Source organism: Erythranthe guttata, chromosome 6 (genome assembly GCF_056151865.1).
Source record: "Erythranthe guttata isolate IM_541 chromosome 6, IM_541, whole genome shotgun sequence".
In the NCBI taxonomy this organism is placed as follows: domain Eukaryota; kingdom Viridiplantae; phylum Streptophyta; class Magnoliopsida; order Lamiales; family Phrymaceae; genus Erythranthe; species Erythranthe guttata.
In genome coordinates, this window is record NC_142538.1 from 2,339,620 (window position 1) to 2,363,403 (window position 23,784).

Genomic DNA, 23,784 nt, shown 5'->3' on the forward strand with positions numbered 1-23,784 from the left:
AGAGAACACGCTTTTATCTGGAAAAGCGGGTTTTGTTGGATGCATTTTGACTGTTGTAAACTATCTGTATTTGAATGTTGTAAAAAAGTATGTCATCGGTTCTGCTGTTGTTGACTGCAAAAATCCTAAAATTTGAAGTTTTGAAATCTCTCCAACTTTTTTTCACCGCCCCCGTCAGTATATCACCCTTCCACTTCCGCCGGTACACGCTCGGCGGAGATCTCATCAACATACTTGCAGATCCATTCGTTTGTTCAATGTACGGTGTTGTTTGTACTATGCAGAAATTGAGCAGTTTTTCCTCTCATTGAATTCATTTTTTCTGAAATGGAGTTCACAGAGACGTTTAAGCAGACCGGACCCTGTGCATTCTCGCCTAATGCTAGGTTTTTAGCTGTCGCAGTAGATTATCGCCTCGTTATTCGCGATGTTCTCACACTCAAGGTACATACATTTTTTGTTTTTACTTTTTCCCATCAAAAGTTTGATTTGTAATTGGGGAAACTGGTTGGGCTTCTGGAATTTGGATTTAGGTTTGGCTATTGTTGTTGATTACTCCATGTGATTTGAAATTTTACGAGTTTGAGCTTGTATATAGTATATACTGTCTGTTACCTTGAGACATCAATTTTCCTATGCACAAATTGTGATATTCTGGCTTTAAAAAGGTTCTCCGTGGTGGCATTCTGTTCGTTCTGCTAGATTTCGATAACATGACAGTCGATTGTCGGTGTGTATTTGTTGGGCATCTTTAATTTTATATATGATCTTTCACACTTGCCATCTTAAAATGTTTGAGATAAAATATTGAAATTGTTGCACGTATTTTAAGAGTTGAATAGATTTCATCAGATCCCGAGAGTGAATAGTGCCTAAAGTGGAGTAAATTGGATACCGCTGGCTCCGAGAACACGACGGAATAGTTAAAACAATAAGGGAAATTCAATGCGGATCATAACATAAGCTGAAAAGGAAGGAAGTTTCTTAAGTGAAATCATAAGATCGGGATTATCAGCATTCCACTTTATTGGTTTGCTAGGAGTTAGTCCTTCGAAAAGAAGGTTTTACCTCTGTTTTCAACACCAATTTTAAATTTTGGGGAGAAACGGAGATACCGGCAATGTTGCTTGAAATGGTTTTTTTTTTGGGGGCATTTTGACATCTTGTATTTTTCAGTTTATAGAGTTGAATAAATTTTGATTTGTGTCTAATTTGACTCACAGGTGGTACAATTGTTCTCATGCTTGGACAAAATAAGTTACATCGAATGGGCCCTCGATTCCGAGTACATACTTTGCGGTCTATTTAAGAAGCCCATGATACAAGCATGGTCACTGGCGCATCCAGAATGGACATGTAAAATAGACGAGGGCCCCGCAGGTATTTCATACGCCAGGTGGAGCCCCGACAGTCGTCACATACTAACCACTTCCGATTTTCAACTGCGGCTAACTGTTTGGTCACTGTTGAACACCGCGTGCATACACGTGCAATGGCCAAAGCATGGTTCGAAGGGAGTTTCGTTTACCAAAGATGGCAAGTTTGCTGCAATTTGCACTAGGCGTGACTGCAAAGACTACGTTAATCTTCTGTCTTGTTATACGTGGGAGATTATGGGTGTTTTTGCAGTCGATACATTGGATTTGTCTGATATTCAATGGTCACCTGACGACAGTGCCATAGTTATATGGGATTCAATTCTTGAATATAAGGTACTAGTTAATATGCGATTCAATTCTTGAATATTCTAGTTACGGTAATAAACTTTTTCTGAGTCATTTTCTTGGGTTTTAGGTTCTGATATACTCTCCAGATGGGAGGTGTTTATCGAAGTATCAAGCATATGAAAGCGGATTAGGAGTAAAAAGTGTTTCTTGGTCACCATGTAGTCAATTCTTAGCCGTGGGAAGCTATGACCAAATGATACGGGTTTTAAATCACTTGACATGGAAAGTATTTGCAGAATTTACGCATCTATCTGTCGTTCGCGGTCCTTGTGCTGCTGCTGTTTTCAAGGTACGGAATTCTAATCCTCGATTTAGCATTTTTTAGCTGACGATTAAATAATATTTTCACACTTGTTTTCAATCTTTTTTTACATCCATTCAGGAAGTAGATGAGCCATTGCAACTTGATATGTCGGAGTTATCACTTAGCGATGAATTTGGTCACAGGAATGCAGGTGAGCTTTTGTATTTCTTGATCATTTGTTTTTTTTAAATAAGATAAATAATTTTATTTTTCACACTGAGCTCATAAAATCACACTACATTCTTGAATTTGGGTATCTAGTTCTCTTGATCATGATTGAGTCTTGATTTAGTAAATCCATCTTTTCTCGACTGAAGCACATCAGCAAATTTCTGTATTAAGTTCTTATAAATTGTCATGATTTTTTTTTTTTGTAGACAATGCTGTCGAGACATACATACAAGTTAGATACGATGTTATGGATATCCCGATTGCTCTCCCTTCACAAAAACCTCCAGCAGATAAACCAAACCCCAAACAAGGCATTGGTAAAACAGAGTTCAATCTAACTTCTTTCTATACCCATACAATCCCTTTTGTTCACTAAATGATTATCTAACGAATTTTCGAATGCAGGATTTATGTCATGGAGCAGCGACAGCCAATACATATGCACGCGCAACGACAGCATGCCAAGTGTCCTCTGGATATGGGACGTACAGCGTCTAGAGCTGGCATCAATCTTGATCCAAAAAGATCCCATTCGAGCTGCAGTGTGGGACCCAACATTCCCCCGTCTCGTTTTATGCACGGGGAGTAGTAACTTGTACATGTGGACCCCGTCAGGTGCTTACTGCATTAATGTACCGTTCCCTCAATTCTCCGTTCTTGATCTGAAATGGAATTCCGACGGGAGCTGCCTTCTTCTCAGAGACAAGGAGCTGTTCTGCTGTGCTGCTTTACCGTTATTGCAAGAATCAAGCGATTACAGCTCCGATGAATGATGTTCTTTTTTTGGCTCTAACTTAACCCCCCGTTAGGTAAGAATCGTCTTTATTATTCGTCGAGTATGTGATTGTAATTTCAAAATGATGTTTGCGTACACGTTTTTACTAATTTCGAAGTGCCTTGTAGAGCTTGTTATTTTATTATCAAATAGCTAATATGAAGTTTTTACTAATTTTGCTTGTGAAGTTGAATTTATGCTACATTTTAGTGTGCACAAGTAGAACAAACAATGCATGTGAAAGTTTATAGCAAAATGTCACTAATAAAAGCTGCTACTCTTTCTACACATGTTATGTTATAAGTTATGTAATGAAATGTTTCATTTTTGATTATTTGTTGTGTCTCATGTTCTTATCCGTACTCTATTCGAACTTATCCTGGCCACGTCAGCAACTTTATTATTGGGGTTTAATATATATATATATATATATATATTTTTATTAGAACAAATTTGTTATTTAATTAGAAAATAAATAAATTGCAAGCTAAAAAAAAAAGGGTAAAAACGGGCTGTGGTCGACATAAGTCTGATTATGAAATAAGCTCTTGATTGGAATCGGGCTGTGGTCGACATACAGCTTATAAGCATAGCCAAACACACTCTTAATTCTAAAAACGAACATTTCGTAATATTATTGCATAACAATATACTAGTCTATCTACTAAAATCCAAATAAAATAAAAGGTTAGCATTTACTATAAAGACAATAAAATGGCCCCAAATAAATAAAAATATATTACCTACTACAACAATGCCCCACCGACTAATCAATTGGATGTGACTAGCCATATAAAATAATATAAATATAATAATCTCAAATTGAGATTACAATAATCTTCAATAGATTCATTGAATAATTATCATTTATTTTTTCCATTTAACGTTTAATACAAAATTAATTATATGGCCCTTTGCTTAATTATTATTTGATTAAGCTTAAAGTTAAATTGATGTTATATTTTTATTCATTAAGTAATTGTTGACTGTAGTTAACATAACACGTATCAACCCGCAAGGGTGGCCTAGCGGTTGGAGCAAGAGAGCTTGGGTCAATTGACCCAAGTTCGAATCCCCTTGCCAACGGTCGTTAGGTCGAGCTTGTCACACATGGTTAGCCTAGTGTGGTTTACTTGGCTGCGGGTTCCTGCATTACCAAAAAAAATAACATAACACGTATCAGTAATGGGAGAGGGCTGAGAAGTATCAGTAATGGGAGAGGGCTGAGAATAAAATATCCCGGCCCGGCTACCGACCTCGGGCCCATTTTATGCATTATGGATTGATTTATTTATTTTGTAATGTATTTGTGTATACATTTAATATTGGATAAATATTCAAGTTGGATAAATTAATTGATTTTTAATAAATTTTATAAATTTAATTTCCTATTAATTAACAATTGAATTTGTGAAGTAACGTATACATAATAATAAAACTCCGAGCAAAAAATTGGGTATAACTGTACGAACCGTAAAAGCAAACGAATTGCAGTTCCAACTTCCACCGCCACGCCACGCCACGTCACGTCTTCACACGCTTATTCAAGTTCTTTCACCATCAAACTCTCACCCATCTTCCATATACCCACTTCGATTCAAGCTTTTCACCTTCGCTTGCGACTTTTTATTTATTTGATTAATCTCAATTTTGATTTTTGATTGAATGCGAAATCTGTTGATTTGAGGGGAAACCGAAGGAAATATGGAAACAGAAATGGAAACGGTGGTTGCCGAAAACGGCGGCGTTTCGTCGACGGAAACGGGGAACGGTGGTGAGGATGTGTGCAGCTCTAAGGAATCCGATGCTTCTTCCGCCGATCATCTAGTTGTTATGGTCCACGGGATCCTCGGAAGGTAATTTGCTCTGCGCGTGTGCTTATCAGTATGTTTTAGCGTTTGTGCTTTTGCATAATTCAATTAATTGTGGGTATGAGATTGGAACTCTTTGCTGCTGGAATCGTTTTTGGCTAATTTGTTCTGAGTATTTTGATTCTGTTTTTGGATTTAATGATGAGGATAACAGTTAATTCACTGTCGGTGGCCCAATTTTGAGCCTCCTTTTTGCAATTTGGATTGTTTGTTGTGAATGATGGAAAAAGGTATCTTAGGATTTTAATCTTGATTCTGCTCAATGATTCTGTTTTTGCAGTGCGTCGAATTGGAAATTTGCCGCCGAGGAATTTGTCCGGAAGATTCCGGATAAAGTTTTTGTTCACTGTAAGTTTTGTGCATTCTGTACTTAGTGTTTACTTGTGTAAGTTTTGTCGTCAATGTTTATGTACCTCTCGATTCAACTGATATATTTCTCGAAGCTTCGTTTTATCAAATACGAAGCTTTGCACATTAAAAAGTTATACCCAGTCATGCCAATTGCCAGGTGGTTTTTGACCCTCGCGTTTGATGGCATTTAATTGAAATTAGTTAGTCCAACTGACGTTTCAATGATGTTGATGTTTTTAAGGTGTTTGTTCTTGATCATCACTGAAATTGTAATCTGCATTTCCTTAGTTTTTGCTGATGGAGAAAAATGGATGCCATTGGAGAATTTACCTCAGAATGTTTCGTATTGTTATCTCTACTGGCGGGTCCAAGTGTTTCGGAAGTACTGTTTTTGGTTTCTCTCTTGTTCTTGCTTTGATCCGATCCAGATTATTTTATAGTTTTTAGTTCATAGTTAATATTGAGCTGCTTAAGAAAATCTCAGTGCGGGGATTGCACAAACTCGTAAAGCCCTTTGACTTTTCAACTCCAGTTCTCTGAGATTTGGATACAAATTGCCTGTGTTTGTCATTGATGAACAAGTTAAATTTTCACTAATTTAGATGAACACACTGTTACAATAGATCTCAAAGAAATATGGTATTTGCTGAAGGAAATACCGTCTCTGTATTTAGCTTTCCAGGAAAGCTATATATTACCTTGAATTTCTGTATCTGTTTCTATTGCTTTGCTACATTATATGCTCTTTTTTGGCCCGTTTAAATTAATTTTTTAATCTATAGGTAGTGAGCGAAATGCGGCAGGACTGACATTGGATGGCGTGGATGTCATGGGTGATCGACTTGCTAAGGAGGTTGATAGTTTTTTTTTTTTTGAAGTGGGATTTTTGCAGCATAATTTGGTTCTCACTTGGGAGCTCAATTTCAGGTACTTGAAGTAATCAAAAGGAAGCCTTCTCTGAGGAAAATATCTTTTGTTGCACATTCCGTAGGAGGGCTCGTCACAAGATATTGCATCGGTAAATTATATAGACCTCCACAAAAAGGAAGTGGAGAACAAGTATCGACCAATGGTTCTGTTGAAGAGTCTAAGGGTACAATAGCCGATCTCGAACCTGTTAACTTCATCACTGTTGCCACTCCACATCTTGGTTCCAGGGGTAAAAAGCAGGTAGCTTCGAAAATTGTTTTATGGTATTTAAACTTTCAGTGATTTTGGATGTATATTAAATATTAATTGATTTTTAACCATCTGTCAGGTACCGTTTCTTTTTGGGGTAACTGCTATTGAAACACTTGCTGGTCATGTAATTCACTGGATATTTAGGAGAACTGGGCGACATCTTTTTCTTACAGATAATGACGAAGGAAAGCCTCCATTGCTAAAACGCATGGTGGAAGATGGTGAAGAATGCTGTTTTCTGTACGCATTCTTTTCTTCTCTGGCGAGCTTTAGATACAGAATATATATAAATATATAACATGAGGGCGTATTAAAGTATTTGCAACTCATCTGTGCAGGTCTGCTTTACGATCGTTTGAACGCAGGGTGGCATATTCAAATGTTGGCTATGACCGTATCCACTATTTCCGACCTTTTTTTTTTCTTTAATTGCTAATTGGCCTGTTTTATTTGTATTATGATTATTTCATATTCCCTAACATATTATTGCATAGATATTGTGGGGTGGAGAACATCATCAATTAGACGCAATAGTGAACTGCCCAAGGTATTATTATCTTATCTTCACCAAGCCGTTGTGATTATTTTTCTCCTTTTGTTTTGTGTTTTGTATGAATTGATTTTTTCGACAGTGGGAAGATTCTGTTGACGAAAAATATCCACACGTTGTATACGAAGAGCGGTGCAAAGCGTATGACATGGAGCAATTGGAACCTACTACAGAAAACGCTGGTTTAGACGAGATCGAAGGTTTGTGACTTTATTTTCTTCCTGTAATGTCTTTTCTAAAATAACATATTCTTAAATTACAAAATTGTTTTTTGTCAATAAAATGTTGGTTTTTCGTGACAGAGGAACTGGTGAACGGACTCTCTCGTGTGTCATGGGAGAAAGTGGACATAAGTTTCCACACTAGCAAGTTAAAATTTGCTGCCCACAGTATTATTCAGGTCCAGCTCACGCACAATCCTATCTTCGATTCTCGGATTTACTGTGCTCGAAACTTTTTTAAATTATTGACTTTTTTTTTTATTTTTTTTATTTTTAATTTATGATGATGCAGGTCAAAGACCATCCAACGCATTCAGACGGCATAGACGTTATACAACATATGATCGATCATTTTCTTTTATAAGAAACCGAGACATATATAATGTTCTCTCTTATTCGATTTGGTACTTTGAACGATGGTTATAAATTTCAATTATGCAGGCTTCAGGCTTCTTTGCATCTTTGCAAGCCAATTCGCGTAATATTCCGATTATTGCATTTCTATAAGAAAATTCCACTGTAAATCAGTTAATGTATCGTCGGTTTAATTATAGAAATGTTATATTTGATGGATCAATTATTGTTATATTTAATGTGATTCTACCAACTTGGAGTATTGTTTTACAATGTACATATTGAAAATCAAAATCTCATACTTGCACTTAATATGCTTTTGGTAATTGATAATACCGTGATAATTTTACAATGATTTTTGTTTTATGGATTTTAATAAATTTTGAAATTGCTTTTAGCAATTATTTTTAATTAATTAATTAATTATTCGTGATAGTTCTGGAAGTATATATAGAGAGAGAAAATGCGACTGGTCAACTTTTAAAAAGTTTAAACACACGATTCCGAGGAAACAGATCGTGTTACGGTTTCGTGCAATTATACCGTAAAAGTACATAACGGCATCGCCGCCGTAATCCGAAGTCGCAGAAGCTCGCCGGAACTTAGATCCTCCTCCTCTTCCGTAAAATTCCATAGCTCATGGAAATCTCTCTCACCACCGCAGCTCAATCGCTCTCTCTTTCGAGAAGTTCCGTTCCCTCGACTTCTCTTATTTCAAAATTCACCCCAATTTCTTCTCTTAGTTTTACCAATTTCGCCACCACAAAGCAGTTCTCCGTCAGAAGGCGGTTGATTCGGCGGCAAAACTGTTTGATCAAAGTTCAAGCCTCCACCGACGGCGCTATCACTGCGAACCAGGAGCAAAATGACGATTTCATCCTCGAAGACGTTCCGCACCTGACCGATTTCCTCCCTGATTTACCGGTACATTTCAATTTTACTGTTCTCAAGTCTCATCGGATACCTTATGATATGGAATTTTAAAAGTTTTAAATATTTCGTCTGTTTTTGTTTATGTTTCAGGCGTGTCCAAATCCATTGAAGAAAAGCCAAGCTTATGCCATCGTCAAGTAATACAGCATTTCGAGTCCAAAAGAATTATGTATTTTCTATTATAAATTTTCCAGAAGCATCATTTATGCTTTATTGATGAATTATATGCTTTACTGAATGAGGTATATCATTTTTCTGTCCTAGGAGAACATTTGTTAGCCCTGAAGATGTGGTGGCACAGAAGGTAAAGGCCTTGTTCATGTGCAAGTTATTCTGTATTATTGAGATTTAGTCAGTTGACAAGGTTTTATTTTGGTTTCAGATTGTTGTGCAGAAGGACAGTCCAAGGGGGAAACATTTTCGGCGTGCAGGGCCTCGCGCAAAGGTACATATATTGCTTAGAATGAACTGTGTGACATAACGGTATTTTTTGTTCTTTTAATTATTGGCAAACATATCAATTGCTCTGCAGAAATACATGTCTTAAGCTTTTGTCCATAAAATGTAGGTGTATTTTCAGCCGGAGGAAGTGCGTGCATGTATCGTGACGTGTGGGGGTTTATGCCCTGGAATAAATACAGTGATACGCGAGATAGTTTGTGGTTTGAAAGATATGTATGGAGTAGGTGAAATCCTTGGTATTCAGGTTAGTTTTGTAACTTGCTCTTTCATTTTCTCTCATGAACTTAATGGTTTCAAAGAAATTATGAATTGATATGTACTTAGTTTTATCGTTAATCGGGGCACAAAGCTCTTATTTCACTACAATGACATTCCTTAAAGTGCCCTGCCCATTGCTGTTGGATATCATGAACATTAAGTTAGCCTTTGACTAGTATCATGGTTGTTTATGCCATTGGATTATATTTATTGGTGTTGTTCATTATTTTTCTTTTTCGCAAATCATGGCCACCTTGCCTCTTTACTTGTTTTTTTTTTTCTTCTGCGTTGTGAATCATCGTGCCTAAGCCACTACAAGCTGCAAGGTTAAGCATTATTGATGCATAATAATGTATTTGAGAAAATTACTTTCTTGAACACGAAGGTTGTTGTTTTTGCACATAAGAATAGAATACGACAGTCACAATAATGAGAATTTTCAGGGAGGATACAGAGGGTTCTATTCGAAAAATACCATCCAGTTGACGCCGAAATCTGTGAATGACATTCATAAGCGTGGTGGAACATTCTTGCAAACTTCAAGAGGAGGTCATGATACCAATAAGATAGTTGACAATATTCAGGACCGAGGAATAAACCAGGTGAATATCATTTTTCCTCAGTGCAATATTCTTACTAAACTGAATACTTTGAAGATATTTCTATTGCCAGGTTTACATAATTGGAGGGGATGGTACTCAAAAAGGTGCAGCTGAAATTTATAAGGTGGTTGTTGAGAATTATTTCCGCCTTTTTATGGTTTTTAAAATATGTTTGACATGATGGTTTGAAAATATTTAAGGAAGTGGAAAGGCGGGGGCTTAAAGTGGCAGTAGCTGGAATTCCCAAGACAATTGATAATGATATTGCTGTAAGTTTCACCAGTAAGATCTCTCTCTCCATGTTAGGTGATCTTCATTTTATCTTCAGTTGTAATGATGTTCTATTGTCTTTAATGTGCTTGGATTTATCTTTTCTATTATGGGATTCTGATTGTAATTACTTGATCGAAGAATGGTTAAGAAAGGTTTGATGTATATCTTCAATAAAAAAGGACCTTCCATTAGATGAAGTTCTTTATATATGCATACAGAAGAAGAAAGGACTAGATTATGGGTTAATTTGCTAATGATTAACATAGTTTTGAACCTTTCTATGTCATTTTATTGACCTCAATGTTCAAGACTGCCATATTTGCATGAGAATTCCTAGTTCTTTCGGATGTTAAGGAGTGGTAGATGTATATATATTTTTGCGAGTCCTGACTTTGGTCCAAAAATGGTTATTTAACAGATTAATTTTCTTCAGTTCACAAGATTTATCTTTAGAAGGATTAACGTTTATTATTGTTTGTGGCGATGATTATATAGGTCATAGACAAATCCTTCGGCTTTGATACAGCTGTAGAGGAGGCACAGAGAGCGATAAATGCCGCACATGTCGAAGTAGAGAGCGTAGAAAATGGAGTTGGAATTGTGAAGCTTATGGGCCGATACAGTGGTAAAAAGACCTGTAACATTTTGTGGAAGTAGTTGATGGTTCTTCTTTGAATTGTTAGTTTAATTTGCCATTTTTTTTTTCTGAAGATTGTATTTTCTATGCAGGATTCATTGCTATGCACGCAACATTGGCAAGTCGCGATGTGGTGAGAGACATCAAGTCCCTTAATTTATAGTTTGGTTTCGGTCGTAAAACTTTCTTTATCATTTGTTGTTATGTATATTTAGTATTTTTAGATATTCTAGATCCTTGTAGTTACCTTTTCTATCGATCGGGAATCTTGCTGTAAAATTTGTGTCTGTTTCAAATATGTTACCGCACTTGGGAAGTCTGCTAAGAGGTTCTGGATTGTAACAGGATTGTTGCTTAATACCAGAGTCTCCATTCTATTTAGAAGGTCAAGGTGGACTGTTTGAATTTATTGAAGAGAGGCTCAAAGAAAATTCGCATATTGTGATTGTGTTGGCTGAAGGTGCGGGGCAGGAATATGTTGCTCAGAGTTTGCATGCAGCCGATGAAAAAGATGCATCTGGGAACAAGCTACTTTTGGATGTCGGCCTCTGGCTTACACAAAAGATTAAGGTACTCTGAAAAATGACATCATCATATATGTCTGCACATCATCTTTCTCTATTGAGCTGAATTTTCAGAAATCTCTTCATCGTTATTGAATTCAGAAACTTGTTTTCTTCCCAGGATCATTTCACCAAAGTCCGGAAGATGGGAATCAATATGAAATATATAGGTATAAAACATCAATGGGTGTTATTCTTCCCCATGTGTTCTCCTTCTCATATAACTTGCAAACTTTTGAAAATTATCGGGTACATTGCAGCTTTTTGGCGGGATGGTTGTTTTCATTATATTTAACTGAGTGAAAAAATTAGACAAAATTCTCCTTTGCCAACTTTATTATAATTGTTTGTAATATTGATAAGATAGCAGCATCAATACCTTAACGAGATCTTGTAAGATAGCAGCAGCATCAAGTGAGATCCAATAGTTTAATTTACACAACTTGTGTTTCATTCTGTAAAATTTTGCAACAAGCTTCTTAATCAGTACGTTTTATCTTGTTATTATCTCATACTATAAGCAGTATTCTAATTGGAATCAGTTGCGGATCCTTTCTGTTCGCCGTTAGAAATCTGCTCGTACAGAGTATGAAAGTAGTAATTTTCTAATATTTTTCTAAATCAAGTTTATGTTCATGGATGCCCCTCAACTTAGTTTTATGGTTGATTAGTATTTATTGTTGTTCTCCAAACTTCTTTTTTCTGATTGGATGCATGCATGCATTGTTTTTGCAGATCCTACATACATGATTCGAGCAGTTCCGAGTAATGCATCGGACAACATCTATTGCACACTTCTTGCTCAAAGTGCTGTTCATGGAGCCATGGCAGGATTTACTGGCTTCACCGTTGGGCCTGTCAATAGCAGACATGCCTATATCCCAATCAGCGTAAGCTCTTCCTTTTCTCCTCTGGCTATATAATTATTGCCTTCATCAAAATCTAATTAAATGTATGTATAGACATTTACAGTTACTTGTGTCGTTTGCATTTTCAGCGAGTAACGGAGGCTCAAAACACAGTGAAATTAACAGACAGGATGTGGGCCCGGCTTCTTGCATCCACGAACCAACCTAGTTTTCTAAATTCCGAGGTTGTGCAGGAAAAGAGTTAATAAGATGACCAGCAACAACACGTTTACTTCTATATAAAATTCAACGAATTCATCGGTTCCCCAGCCAACAGAAAAAAGGTATTTGGTTGCATATTGATGCTTTCAATTATTATTAGAAAAAAAGTAGAAAACAAAAGTAGCAGTGCTTTCTATCTGTATCTTCATTAATCTTTAAAAATGCAACTAATTAGTTCTGTAAAGTGTCACTACTTGCAACTAAAGTCCGCAAGTAGTCTTCTATTTGATTTGTTTATTAGCGACATACTTCTTTTTCGAGAGACGACGCAAGTGTGAACTTACATTCCAATATAGATTAATGTATTCACAATTCAACAGGATGTGGTAATACTTTTGTAACATTCAATTTTTAATTGATGCATCATCTATGTCAAATATTGACGTTCGATGCGACCGGCGATCCAATAAGCTGAATTGGATGTCGACGACACTCCATTCGTTCATACTGATTGATCGTTCGTAATTAATTAATGGGCAAATTACGGTCAACCTATGGAGGTAAGGTTAAATTAAAAAAAAAAAAAAAACCCATCATATTTGGGTAATTACAATTACCTCTTTCAACTATGTATTTTCTTATGAAAAGTTACTCCTCCAGTTGGTAAGTTTGTAAGACAATACACAATTGATGGGATGATTGTAATTACCAAACATGAAGAATTTTTTCGTAATTTTACATTACCTTAGCAGTGACCTTAATTTGCCGTTAATTAATTAAAATCTTAAATCCGGGCTCTCGTAGATTAATATTAAATTTGATATTTTAATCAAATTTAACTCACTTGTATATCAACTAATTATGCACTACTTACATTATTGTATTTCTAGACAAAACACTCGTATTCATGTTCTTGTTTTCTCCATGAAAATGATCCGCATCACAATCACATGAAACAAAGTGATGATGTATGTAACTAATATATATATATATATATATATATATATTATATTATATATATATAGAACGTATTAATTATCTGAGGTTTTAAGTCTTATAACACAGTCAACCCTTGACTTTTCTCCGTTCTCCTCCTCTTCCGGCCGGAGCCGACCGGCGGCCCAGATTTACCGGCGTCCATGGGAAAGTTGAGAATGGCTTTGGATCCCCTCATCTTGAAGGCGGCGCAGTCATAAGCCCTAGCTGCATCAACATCGTTGTCATAAGTACCAAGCCAGACCCGGCTTCCCTTCCGAACCGGGTCCCGTATCTCCGCAGCATATTTACCCCACGGCCTCCTTCTCACCCCCCTGTAATTCCTCCCCCCTCTTGCAACGGATACAGTATTAGGATCCGACCCGAATGTAAACCCGTATTCCGGTTCGGGTTTCACGGGTTTTGCGGGAGTACGATTGTCTTCCGATGAGCAGGTGATGGTGCTGATCGTTTGGGGTTTCATTTCAACCTCGAAAAAATCGGGTTGGAAATCCGGGTCAACTGAAACGGCGGGTTGTAATAGTAAACCGGGTTGATTTGGGTCGGAATATGAGGATGAAGGGGAGCCGGTTTCACCGGCCGTACAAACCGGGTTGTCGGAAAACACATCTGAGAAACAAAGATTAAGGCTGTCTAAGAAAGATTCCGTGGAAGTGAATTCTTCGAGGAGGTGTTGCCGTATTAGCTCCAACGTTAGGCACTCACCAGGGTTTGCCATCATCACTACTCACAAATATATATGTATGTATGTATATGTGTATATATATGTAGAGAGAGAGAGAGAGAGAGAGAGAGAGTAGAAGAGATTGTTTCTTTAATATGGTTTAGTGAAGAAGAGAAAGTGTAGCTTCATATAAACATATATATACACACACAGCAGTTTCATGCACAGTATATCAGATATAATTTATTTATTTATTATTTATTATTTATTAATTACTATTTGATGGGATATATATGAGATATAATTAGTGGGGAAATAATAAAAATGTGTGTCTTGTAGTTGTGAATATCATAATTGATCACAGGTTTTCAGTTTTTAAGGTTAATTTATATATGGATATTTATGCTATGGCCAGCGGTAAATAAACTCACAACAACATATTCCACTTGTAAACTACATAAACATAATTAATTAGCTGTAACTACAATTAATTAAGCTATTTAAACGATTAATAAACAAAATTTATTTATGACGTCATTAATTAGTGGGAGATATATGAAACAATTAAAATAATAAAAATTATTCTCTTTTATCAAGTGGGAGGCATATGGGACCGGTGGCTTAGATTTTTATTTTTTTATTATTCAAAAACAAAAAAATTTAAAAAATCGATTTAGGCTCTCAGGTTCATCTACAGTAAAAAGATTCTTTTTTTAATAGGCCCATGTTTTTAATAAGGGCGATCAAAAACGAGCAGACAATCAACATTTATGCGTTTGTTCAATGTATATATTTCTGACCCTAGTTTGTTTCGTGTTGTTAAGCTCTATTAACTGAATAGTAGAGATTAATAAGATGTTTGGTTGACAAGATTCGTGTTTAATCAAGTGTGCTACTAGATATAAAGTCCATAATTAAATGTTATTATTTGGTTTAATTAGTAGCACCCATTCTCCATGCGATTAGTGATTAAAATTGGAAAAGACAATTCTATCCTTAAAATAATATATTAAGAGTAAAAAACAGTTTGCCCCCTAAACTATGGGCCGTTTTACACTTTGCCCCCTAAACAAAAAAAATTCGCACGTTTTTACCTGAACTCGTTAATTTGTTGTACGGTGTCCCATAAACTTAAGTTTCCGGCAATTTTGATCGGAATGTTAAAACACATGCGTTGCACGTGATATTTGCAGGGGTAAATTCATCACTCCACTTATATTCTATATATTAACTATGAATTCATAATTAAAAAAATAAAAACAAAATAAATTTAAAAAAAAAAAAAAAAGTATCATCTTCTTCTTTCCGTCGCCCACCACCCTCCCCAAACCATCCCAAGCATTTAGTAGGGGTTGCATTTGCTGTGGCAATAATACCTTTAGTGTGTGTTTGGAGAATGTCGAGATGATTTATGATTGGTGGGAATTGAAATTTGTTTGGCCTAGAAATTGGTGCACAAAACAGCTTTGGAGATGGAAAGAAGCTGCCATGATTTGAACCAGAGAGTTGGAGAAGAAGACCAAAATGGAAGAGAAGAGAAAAAATTGAAGTCAGACATGAATAAAAGTAAAAGGACAAATTTGCCCCTCCAAATCTCGCGTGATTGGCACGTGCGTGAGATTCCGGTCACATTTGCCGGAAAATACCACCTTTTGGGTACCGTGCAACAAAAAAAAGAAGTTTAGGTAAAAACGTGCAAAAAAAATTGTTTGTGGGGCAAAGCGCAAAACGGGTCATAGTTTAGGGGGGCAAACTGTTTTTTACTCATATATTAATTTTGTTAATTAAAGGACTGTGGGATATTAATCCAATCTCATCTTATCCTATGTAATCAGATATATGGAAGCAAACGAGTCCTGATTATAAGGACTTTTTAACTAACTAATAAGTTATTAAGAAGGTGTTTGGCTAAGCTTAAAAGAGGTTAAAAAGAGCTTATAAGATGTTTTTAGAAATTATAAATTCTCCCAAAATGTTTGGTAAATTTTAAAGAAAATATCTTATATTTAAGATCTTATAATAATTAAAAATAGGAAATAAACTCATTATCCAAACACTAACATAAAAATAAGATGTAATAGTTTATCAACTCTTAAAACATCTTATTAGATACGAAAACTTATTAACAGTCTAGAATATCAAATAAGCTTAGCCAAACACCCTCTAAATCGACATTCTTGTTTTTGAAAACAATATTATTATAATTTGTCGGATTCGGCCGAAGAAAAACAGTTTTAGTAACATACATGAATCAATATGGACAGAATGGCTGCTGGCTGCTGTTAGCTAGTAAAGAAAAACTCAAATAGTTGTAGATGAAGCTTCTAGTAACGTAACTACATTGCCTCAATTATTCTTCATCGGCTGCCATTGACTTGAATCCTACTTATACGAGAAGATCAGAGTAAAGACTGTTAAGAGTTAAGACACATATAAACAACATTAACTCGATCTAAACCCTAAATTCTTCTTCTGTATGTTTCATATATGTTTCGAGCCGGGAGGATAATCATATATTCGATAAAAAAAAAAAAAAAAAAAAAAAAGTTTAGTATGAAACTAATTAATTACTCCACTCTTTCTCTTCAACTATAATTTTCTATCTAAAATGAAAAAGAAAAAAATATTTAGAAGCAAAGCTGTGGGTGACACGTGTACGAGGAGATACACGACAACGTTCACAGAAGATATACATGCATACATTATTAAATCTTTAATTTCAAACGACGTAACAAAAATAAATATTATTAAACAAAGCTGTTAAAATCAATCGGAACTCTTATGTCAAAACCATTTAAGACCGTCAAACCTGTTTTTCTTACTTCGTTACAAAAAAGTCAAAATTTCATTCTTAGCCGAAAAAAAGAAATTTTCATAATTAATGCCGATTTTTTCAGAGATTCATCTAAAAAATTAACGATGACACGACAAAATTCAACAAAATTCAAATCAATTGAATCAAATGTGATTCCAGCCGAATTTGTTCTATAATATTATTCTATTTGTTTCAAAATATCTGTCATTTTTTGATAATTTTTTTGTTTTATATTATTTGTCATTTTGGAATTTTAATTTTAATTTGAATTAATTACTTATTTTTCAATTTTATCACTGTGAACTCATCTTTGCATTAATTAGTAAACGATAATTTCGTCCAACAATATATATATATTTTTCTAAAATCAAACACATATTTATTGAGATTCTTAAGATTTGTGCAAACGAGCATATCTAATCACAACTCGACAATTTTAATGCAATATTTACCATTTGAGCTAAGCCATAGTAATTAATATAGATCATATAATTTATCAAGCCACCAGAATGCAACTGATGTGAATAATTGTAAGGCTGCGAATTAATATATGATTTTAATTAAGTTAAAATTCACCTGGATACCAAAAAATGGAGAGAAAAAAAATATATATATTATTGAATATGTGACCTTTCGAGGAACTAATAGTTTTGTCTTTAGTGGCTGCGGCATTGGTCCAGCAATTAATAATCGAGCCCACTTCATTATTATAATTTATAAATTGATGGACCACGTACTCACTTCTAAGATATATGAATTAAATTATTATTTAATTTGTTGCATAATTAATTAATTAAACCCATCAAACCAGCTCAGCTTACAAGTAGCTCGACCCACTGGTTTCATTTCATTTGGCCTATTTAGTTTTGTATCATTTTCTATATATAAATCCAGGGCATATTCCATATTTTGGCCACTCATTTAATAATTAGTATCATAATTTATTAATTTTATGATTAAACAAAAAAAAGTTCCTTGTTATATATATATATGTGACGAGATTCTTGAAATAAGTTATCGTCACACATCGTTTCACTGTATGTTCTTTTTTGTGTCGATTGCTTTCTTAATTTTATTTTAAAGAAAAGAAATATGGGACCGTCTAGACTAATTATGTATATTGAAACAACTCCTTAATTAGTGATATATACTTGCATTAAATTTTCTAATGCTCAAACCACTCTAATAATTGCGCCCATGTATTTATTTAGTTTCTAGATCATATATATAGTCATATCGATGTATGGGGTAAACATATTACCTCGTATAATTGTTTGCGAATTGTACGGGAGAGGTAACTCGTATTAGACTAATCATGTGTGAGAAATTCGACCTACTGACCTCTAACTATTCATATTCGATTTTATTTGTCAATAATTTCTAAATCGAGCATAACTCATTTAATTTTTTTATTGTTTTAGAAGAAAAAAAAATTAGTGGCGTCTTTTCGATCGACACGATGCCATGAGAAAAATGACCTAGTTTAAATCCTAACTAACCCTACTTTGACAAAAGAAAAAAATACAAAAAGAGACGTAAGATTTTGAATAATAACAAAATTTGTTACTTTCGCATCATACAAAGGAATAAATAAATAAATAAATGTAACAAATAAAACAAATCTCGCACTATTTCATCTATATTTACATTTTTCTTTATATTATAATCGCAATCCAAAACAGTCACTATTCCACTTTCGACCCCGAAACTTTCTTATATTCTCCTAAATCACCCCAGACTTTTTGTCGTCAGGTGCATTTGATCCAGTAACTAATTTTCCACCGCGGGTCCCAATTTCAAACAACCATCAGCTGAGGCAGAATTGGACGTTAGATAACGGCGACAACGGCGGCACCTCAAAAATCCCCATCTCATCTCCAAAGCCCCAAACGGGCGTCCAGCTTGACGGCGTTAACGGCCCTGCCGTCGCCGCCGTTGATTCCCCGACCTCCGTTTTGACTTCCGGGATCTCTTCTGCTGATCTCTTATTAGTCTTAACTTCTTTCTTTTCCTTTTCTTCAATCTCGTTCTCCCTCCCCCTTTTCCGGCGAACAATCGCCGCCGGCGCCGCTTCATTCGGAAGCTCCGCCGCCGACGGGTTGAAATTCTCAATATCAAGTGGGAAATTCAGTATCGCCTTGCTTCCCCTCAGCTTGAACGCCGCCCTGTCGTAGGCTTTAGCCGCCTCCACGGCGGTGTCGAACGTCCCGAGCCAAACCCGGGTCCCCTTCCGGTTGGGATCGCGTATCTCCGCCGCGAACTTCCCCCACGGCCGCTGCCTAACGCCTCTATAATGCCTCTGGTCAACAGAACTTTCATCAAACACCTTGCCTGCATGATTATTAACCCCACCGCACTCCACTCCCTTCTCGCCCAATTTAGGTATTGCTATGTTCAGCGAAGGCTTCTGCTTCGCAATCTGCGGCTTCGTTTCGAAATCCAAGTACAGCTCATGATGCTCGACTTTTGAGCCGAAGAAGCCGGGAAATCCAACGGCGGCGGCGGCGGCGGTAGTAGAAAAGGTGAAAGCAGCCGGATCGAAAACAGAGGTGGTTGTTTGTTCAATATTATTAACAGAGGTGTTTGTGAGTTCAGAAAGAACAGAACTGCAGCTGCTGGAAGTTCTTGAAATCTGGGAGTCGGAAGAACAGTAGTTCTCCATGAAAGCAAAATCATCAAGAAGATGTTGGCGTATGATTTCCAGAGCTGAACTTTCATCAGGTGAACCCATTTTTCCCTTTGAATTGTTTGATGTGTTTTTTTTCCTTTGAGTGGAAAACAAGAAGTGATTAGGGTTTGCTATATATGGTGTGGAATTTTTTGATTTACAGAGGGTGGGTGGGGTACTTCGTAGGAGGGTTCGTTGGAGGAGAGAAGAAGCATCGGATGTAAGAGAGAGAAAGTAGAGAGAGAGAGAGATTTATCCAAAAGGGGGAAGAGTGGAATTCGTGTTAGTACAAAAGTGGTGAGGTTGGGATTTGTCTTTTTCCAACAATACCCCCATTTCCATGTTGCTTCCATTTACGTGCCTTATTTTTTAATTACTTTTTATTTAATTAGTTGGTTTTTTTTTTTTTTTTTTTTTTGAATACTAAATATACTAAATGGTAGTTTTAATACTATATTAGTACTATTTAATTAAAGCAAGTTTTCAGTGAACTGATTTAGGGTTGAGTTTATGAATTGGGACATTTTTCTTGTAAGAAACTAGAGGCTTATTCAAAATGGGAGTGAATCCGATTTTATTACTTTACGATATTATTGAATTCAAGTTTGACCTAACACAATATAGAAGAAAAAAAACTTATAGTTTTCTACTAATATTGAGGCCTTTTATGTTCTTTTGTATTATATCACATAATAATATTTTATATTGACGTTGTAAAATCTACACCCTCAAGACTTTCTACCAAAGCCCGACTATTTTGAACGCAGGAAAATTTTGCTGAGCGCCGGTCTTTCGTTGGAGAAGATGAATTCGACGAACGAAAAATATAAGGGGTGAGCAAGTCAGACCAATCAACCCGCTATACCCGTCAAACCCGTGAAAAACCGCCCCCTTGAGACCGGACGGATAGATCCATCCATAACATTGGGTCCTAAAATGGTGAAGACCCGTGGGCTTGGGTCTAAGACGGGTTCAATTTTTTTTAATACTCGTGAAACCCGTCCCGCCCCGCCATACAAAACGACGTCGTTTTGTTTATACTGTATAGTATAATAAATTAATAATATTAATGAATAAATAAAGTATCTCTAGTATATCAAATACATAAATAAACTAAACTATAATTGTGGAAGTAATTCCTATAAAGATTATGAAAATCTCTAAGAAAACGTAGGGAAAAATATATATATATATATATATATATATATATATATATATATATATATATATATATATATATATATATATATATATATATATATATATATATAACAATCAACACACGGCAAAAAAAAAAAGGAAGAAAATGGTGTTGAATGGAGCTGAATAACTTTAGTTATAGTTGAAAATGCTATATTTATTTTATTTAAATTTTGTCTTTTAAGTTCTGAATTAGTTATTTTTAGTTTTATAATGGATTTTATGGTTAAGACTTGTATTAATTTTTATTTACTCTTGACATTTACATTATTTATGTTTGGTTTCAATTTAAGATTTTAGGTTATTCATTTTAGTTTCTAATTATTCTCCCGTAAAACTTATAAATCATATAAAAAATGGTTTAGACGATAACGAGTTTCGACCCGTAAAAGTTGGGTCTTACTACAAACCCGCCATGGACCCGCCTATCGTAAACCCGTTGAAAACCTACAAGTAATTTTGTTCTTCAAAATCAAGAACCGTTGTTTGACGGAACGAGGGCGGAGTTTTATAGAACTCACGGGTTTATGGCCCGCGCACACTCCTAAAAAATATAAATCTAAAGAGGTAGAGAGAGAAATAAGAGTTTGAAAAATAGTATAAAAGTCTTATAATTTCATTGTTGAGTCAACATGGTCTTAATCAGATTTATTACAAGGATTTTATATGAGAAAACATTTCTAATTGTTTCCTATTTTAACTCGCGTTAATTAGGTCGAGATTCACATCGATCGGTTTACTTTCATAATCTATCTATGGTATGAAAATCCAACGTCATGCTCTTCCAACGCCAGCTCGCCAACTACCAAACTCTTTTCTCAGAAGATTCATTTCCCTGGCAAACTCTTCTTTCGGCGCCCTTTCTAATATCGAGGTTTTCTCTTTTTCTAGTAACGAGCTCTATACTGCTTATAACCTCTAATAATGGACGTTCAGCCCCTTAAATCCTTTTAATTTTCATAGCTCACTTTATTTCGTCTTGAAAACTTGACCCAATCGTGCTAAACTGACCCATCATTTATTAATTAATTTAGACATATTAGACAGCGGTCTTCTTAATTAATAAATTAATTGTGTCTGTAGACCTGCTCCATTATAATTAAGGTTAACTTTAGCATGTGAACACCAAATTAAAATCTCCAGGTTGATTTTCTTGGCTTGTGCTTAATTCTAAGTTCACACTCCACGCAGCAGTTAAAATATATATATGATTTTACACGCTAATGGATTAATATAATTTACATTTTTTAATATATATTTAATGATATGATTATTGCGTCATCAAGGATGGAGCATACGTCACCAGTCACTTCAATCTTCTTTTAATTTTTGTGTGCATGTATTTTTTTTTAATTAATGTTGTTGTCCAAAAAATATATAATTATGTGGTCCTGAAATTTTATTGTAAATTAAATATTAGAACTAATGCATCATAGGTGATTTATAAATATTGTAGAAATATATTTAATATTTAATTTTTAAATCAAAAAATTAACAATATAAATATTTTAAATATTCAGTCCAAGATTAGTTTAGTTTTTTTTTTATTATTATTATTATTCAAGAGAGAAGGAACAACCATAGAATTGAATTGTTGTAATAAATAAAAGAGTTGCACGTGAGAAGACCATTGGACCATTTATATCTTGACTTTTATTTAATCCATGTAAAATAAAATAAAACACCTACTTTTCAACAAATAATGAATTTTTTTTAATAAAATAATTAAATTAAAATTGTGCCAACTTGATTTTGCATAGTATCAACTTGTATCAAAGGTAGTCACTTTCTATGATCAAGTTGTTGTCTTCTTGTTTTTTTCTAAGGGTCCAACAAATTCAATTTATATGTTTGGGGGATGTATCTAATTTTAGCCCCCACCCCCCTCCTACCCACCCCCACTCAAGAATTAATATTTTTTTCTTTTTGAATAGTAATTAATAATAAATAATAGCTTTCCTATCAAAAAGAAAAAAATAATAATAAATAATAGCTGTATTTTGTTTTGCACATAACTAAATAATATCTACTAAATTATATTACATTTTGGTGGATTGTGATCACACGACTTTATAATCATTGAGGGTGGTTGTATGTTAATGTTAAATTTGTTTTGTGTATATAATTAATGAAAAATAAATTAATATATGAAAGAATATATTAAAAAAACTAAATAATAAAAAGCTAAATAATAACACTATTTTGATCCTATATATATTCGCATCACAACACACATACTCTCTACTATTTTGCACTTTTGCAATTATAGTTAGCAATATAATTAAATTAATTCTCATCATTATAATTGTCTACGTATATGTAACAATAGAGTTCAATTCAGCATTGAGTTCCACTTTATTTCTGCTTTTCGGCTGACATTTTTAATAAACTATGAAATATTTATAATAATTAGTAATTAGAATATTAATTGTAATCAATTTGCGTATCTTTTCATGATTATGCTCAAATCTCTACTTTATATATTTTTTTTTTATTGTGCTGGTCTCCAGCTTTAAATTAAAGAATTCTCCCTTTTAGATTTTTTTTTTCATGCAATTCGATTTTTCCTACCATCATGTCGACGAAATTATGATATCATTTATTTTAAATTGTGCCATTTTATCAATTAATTTTTTATATAGCAATAATGAATCAGTTTATGCAACAATGCATTTTCTTTTTAATTTTATTATTTTAATGAGAGGAAAAATCGAAAAATTGCAGCCATTTAAGTTCATTGTATCTTCGGCCCAGAATTTTTCCAACTTTCTGTTGGAAATTGGACTTGGACTTGGACTAAATATAAAATTAATATATACCTTGTAGATTTTATAGTATACACAAAATATATTTGGGAAAATATTATGAAAACGTGGTCGTGTTTTTTTTTTTTTTTTTATAATTTATTATGATGATGGAATCCTTAACCAATTATATATGTATACTGATTAAATCTACATTTTTGTATAAAATTGCTTACAAATTATACGAAAATCGTAAACCACACTAAGTTAATTGTGTGTAACAAATTCCACCTAACAACCGTCGACGATGAAATTTAAACCTGGATCAATTGATTAGCACTAATATGCAATGCTGGTAGAATATATATTCATAGTGCCAATAATGCAAATTCA

General features: G+C 34.6%; 5 protein-coding genes across 6 annotated transcripts; 3 read left to right on the forward strand and 2 right to left on the reverse strand.

The window, feature by feature from the left end:
* The first annotated feature begins 62 nt into the window (after nucleotides 1-62).
* LOC105977707 (Transducin/WD40 repeat-like superfamily protein) lies at nucleotides 63-3,151 on the forward strand. Of its 2 annotated transcripts, XM_088819376.1 has the most exons (7): nucleotides 95-259; nucleotides 341-444; nucleotides 1,224-1,712; nucleotides 1,795-2,016; nucleotides 2,110-2,182; nucleotides 2,409-2,519; nucleotides 2,608-3,151. In XM_088819376.1, the coding sequence occupies exons 3-7, from the start codon at nucleotides 1,317-1,319 to the stop codon at nucleotides 2,973-2,975; spliced, it is 1,170 nt and encodes a 389-aa protein (XP_088675502.1). In that variant the 5' UTR covers nucleotides 95-259; nucleotides 341-444; nucleotides 1,224-1,316; the 3' UTR covers nucleotides 2,976-3,151. The 2 variants fall into 2 exon arrangements, with proteins under 2 accessions (XP_012858510.2, XP_088675502.1); XM_013003056.2 differs by having other exon boundaries at nucleotides 63-444.
* A 1,174-nt stretch (nucleotides 3,152-4,325) lies between these two features.
* On the forward strand, nucleotides 4,326-7,729 carry LOC105977898 (alpha/beta-Hydrolases superfamily protein). The gene is made up of 10 exons (XM_013003291.2): nucleotides 4,326-4,833; nucleotides 5,129-5,196; nucleotides 5,982-6,052; nucleotides 6,127-6,369; nucleotides 6,458-6,621; nucleotides 6,720-6,775; nucleotides 6,876-6,928; nucleotides 7,014-7,131; nucleotides 7,234-7,331; nucleotides 7,445-7,729. Exons 1-10 carry the CDS (start codon nucleotides 4,682-4,684, stop codon nucleotides 7,514-7,516), a joined length of 1,095 nt encoding a protein of 364 aa, XP_012858745.2. The 5' UTR covers nucleotides 4,326-4,681; the 3' UTR covers nucleotides 7,517-7,729.
* Nucleotides 7,730-7,981: 252 nt separating this feature from the next.
* PFK4 (phosphofructokinase 4) lies at nucleotides 7,982-12,683 on the forward strand. Its single transcript, XM_013003208.2, has 14 exons — nucleotides 7,982-8,430; nucleotides 8,530-8,576; nucleotides 8,704-8,743; nucleotides 8,822-8,884; nucleotides 9,008-9,145; nucleotides 9,603-9,761; nucleotides 9,832-9,885; nucleotides 9,962-10,030; nucleotides 10,530-10,659; nucleotides 10,764-10,804; nucleotides 11,017-11,241; nucleotides 11,356-11,404; nucleotides 11,970-12,124; nucleotides 12,232-12,683. The coding sequence occupies exons 1-14, from the start codon at nucleotides 8,146-8,148 to the stop codon at nucleotides 12,346-12,348; spliced, it is 1,572 nt and encodes a 523-aa protein (XP_012858662.2). The 5' UTR covers nucleotides 7,982-8,145; the 3' UTR covers nucleotides 12,349-12,683.
* Nucleotides 12,684-13,322: 639 nt separating this feature from the next.
* Nucleotides 13,323-14,185, reverse strand: LOC105977757 (ethylene-responsive transcription factor). Its single transcript, XM_013003125.2, has one exon. The coding sequence runs from the start codon at nucleotides 14,019-14,021 to the stop codon at nucleotides 13,359-13,361; it is 663 nt and encodes a 220-aa protein (XP_012858579.2). The 5' UTR covers nucleotides 14,022-14,185; the 3' UTR covers nucleotides 13,323-13,358.
* Nucleotides 14,186-18,320: 4,135 nt separating this feature from the next.
* Nucleotides 18,321-19,773, reverse strand: LOC105977755 (ethylene-responsive transcription factor 5). The gene has a single exon (XM_013003123.2). It carries the CDS (start codon nucleotides 19,508-19,510, stop codon nucleotides 18,587-18,589), a length of 924 nt encoding a protein of 307 aa, XP_012858577.2. The 5' UTR covers nucleotides 19,511-19,773; the 3' UTR covers nucleotides 18,321-18,586.
* Between the last annotated feature and the right edge of the window lie 4,011 nt (nucleotides 19,774-23,784).

Bases quoted from the DNA above. Each gene is read 5' to 3' on its own strand.
- LOC105977707 (XM_013003056.2), top strand. From the start codon at position 328: ATGGAGTTCACAGAGACGTTTAAGCAGACCGGACCCTGTGCATTCTCG. The intron at 2,017-2,109 runs GTACGGAATTCT...ACATCCATTCAG, and splicing joins GTGCTGCTGCTGTTTTCAAG to GAAGTAGATGAGCCATTGCA. The intron at 2,183-2,408 runs GTGAGCTTTTGT...TTTTTTTTGTAG, and splicing joins ATTTGGTCACAGGAATGCAG to ACAATGCTGTCGAGACATAC.
- LOC105977898 (XM_013003291.2), top strand. From the start codon at position 4,682: ATGGAAACAGAAATGGAAACGGTGGTTGCCGAAAACGGCGGCGTTTCG. The intron at 6,929-7,013 runs GTATTATTATCT...TTTTTTCGACAG, and splicing joins GCAATAGTGAACTGCCCAAG to TGGGAAGATTCTGTTGACGA. The intron at 7,332-7,444 runs GTCCAGCTCACG...ATGATGATGCAG, and splicing joins CTGCCCACAGTATTATTCAG to GTCAAAGACCATCCAACGCA.
- PFK4 (XM_013003208.2), top strand. From the start codon at position 8,146: ATGGAAATCTCTCTCACCACCGCAGCTCAATCGCTCTCTCTTTCGAGA. The intron at 10,805-11,016 runs GTGAGAGACATC...GGATTGTAACAG, and splicing joins CATTGGCAAGTCGCGATGTG to GATTGTTGCTTAATACCAGA. The intron at 12,125-12,231 runs GTAAGCTCTTCC...TTGCATTTTCAG, and splicing joins ATGCCTATATCCCAATCAGC to CGAGTAACGGAGGCTCAAAA.
- LOC105977757 (XM_013003125.2), bottom strand. From the start codon at position 14,021: ATGATGGCAAACCCTGGTGAGTGCCTAACGTTGGAGCTAATACGGCAA.
- LOC105977755 (XM_013003123.2), bottom strand. From the start codon at position 19,510: ATGGGTTCACCTGATGAAAGTTCAGCTCTGGAAATCATACGCCAACAT.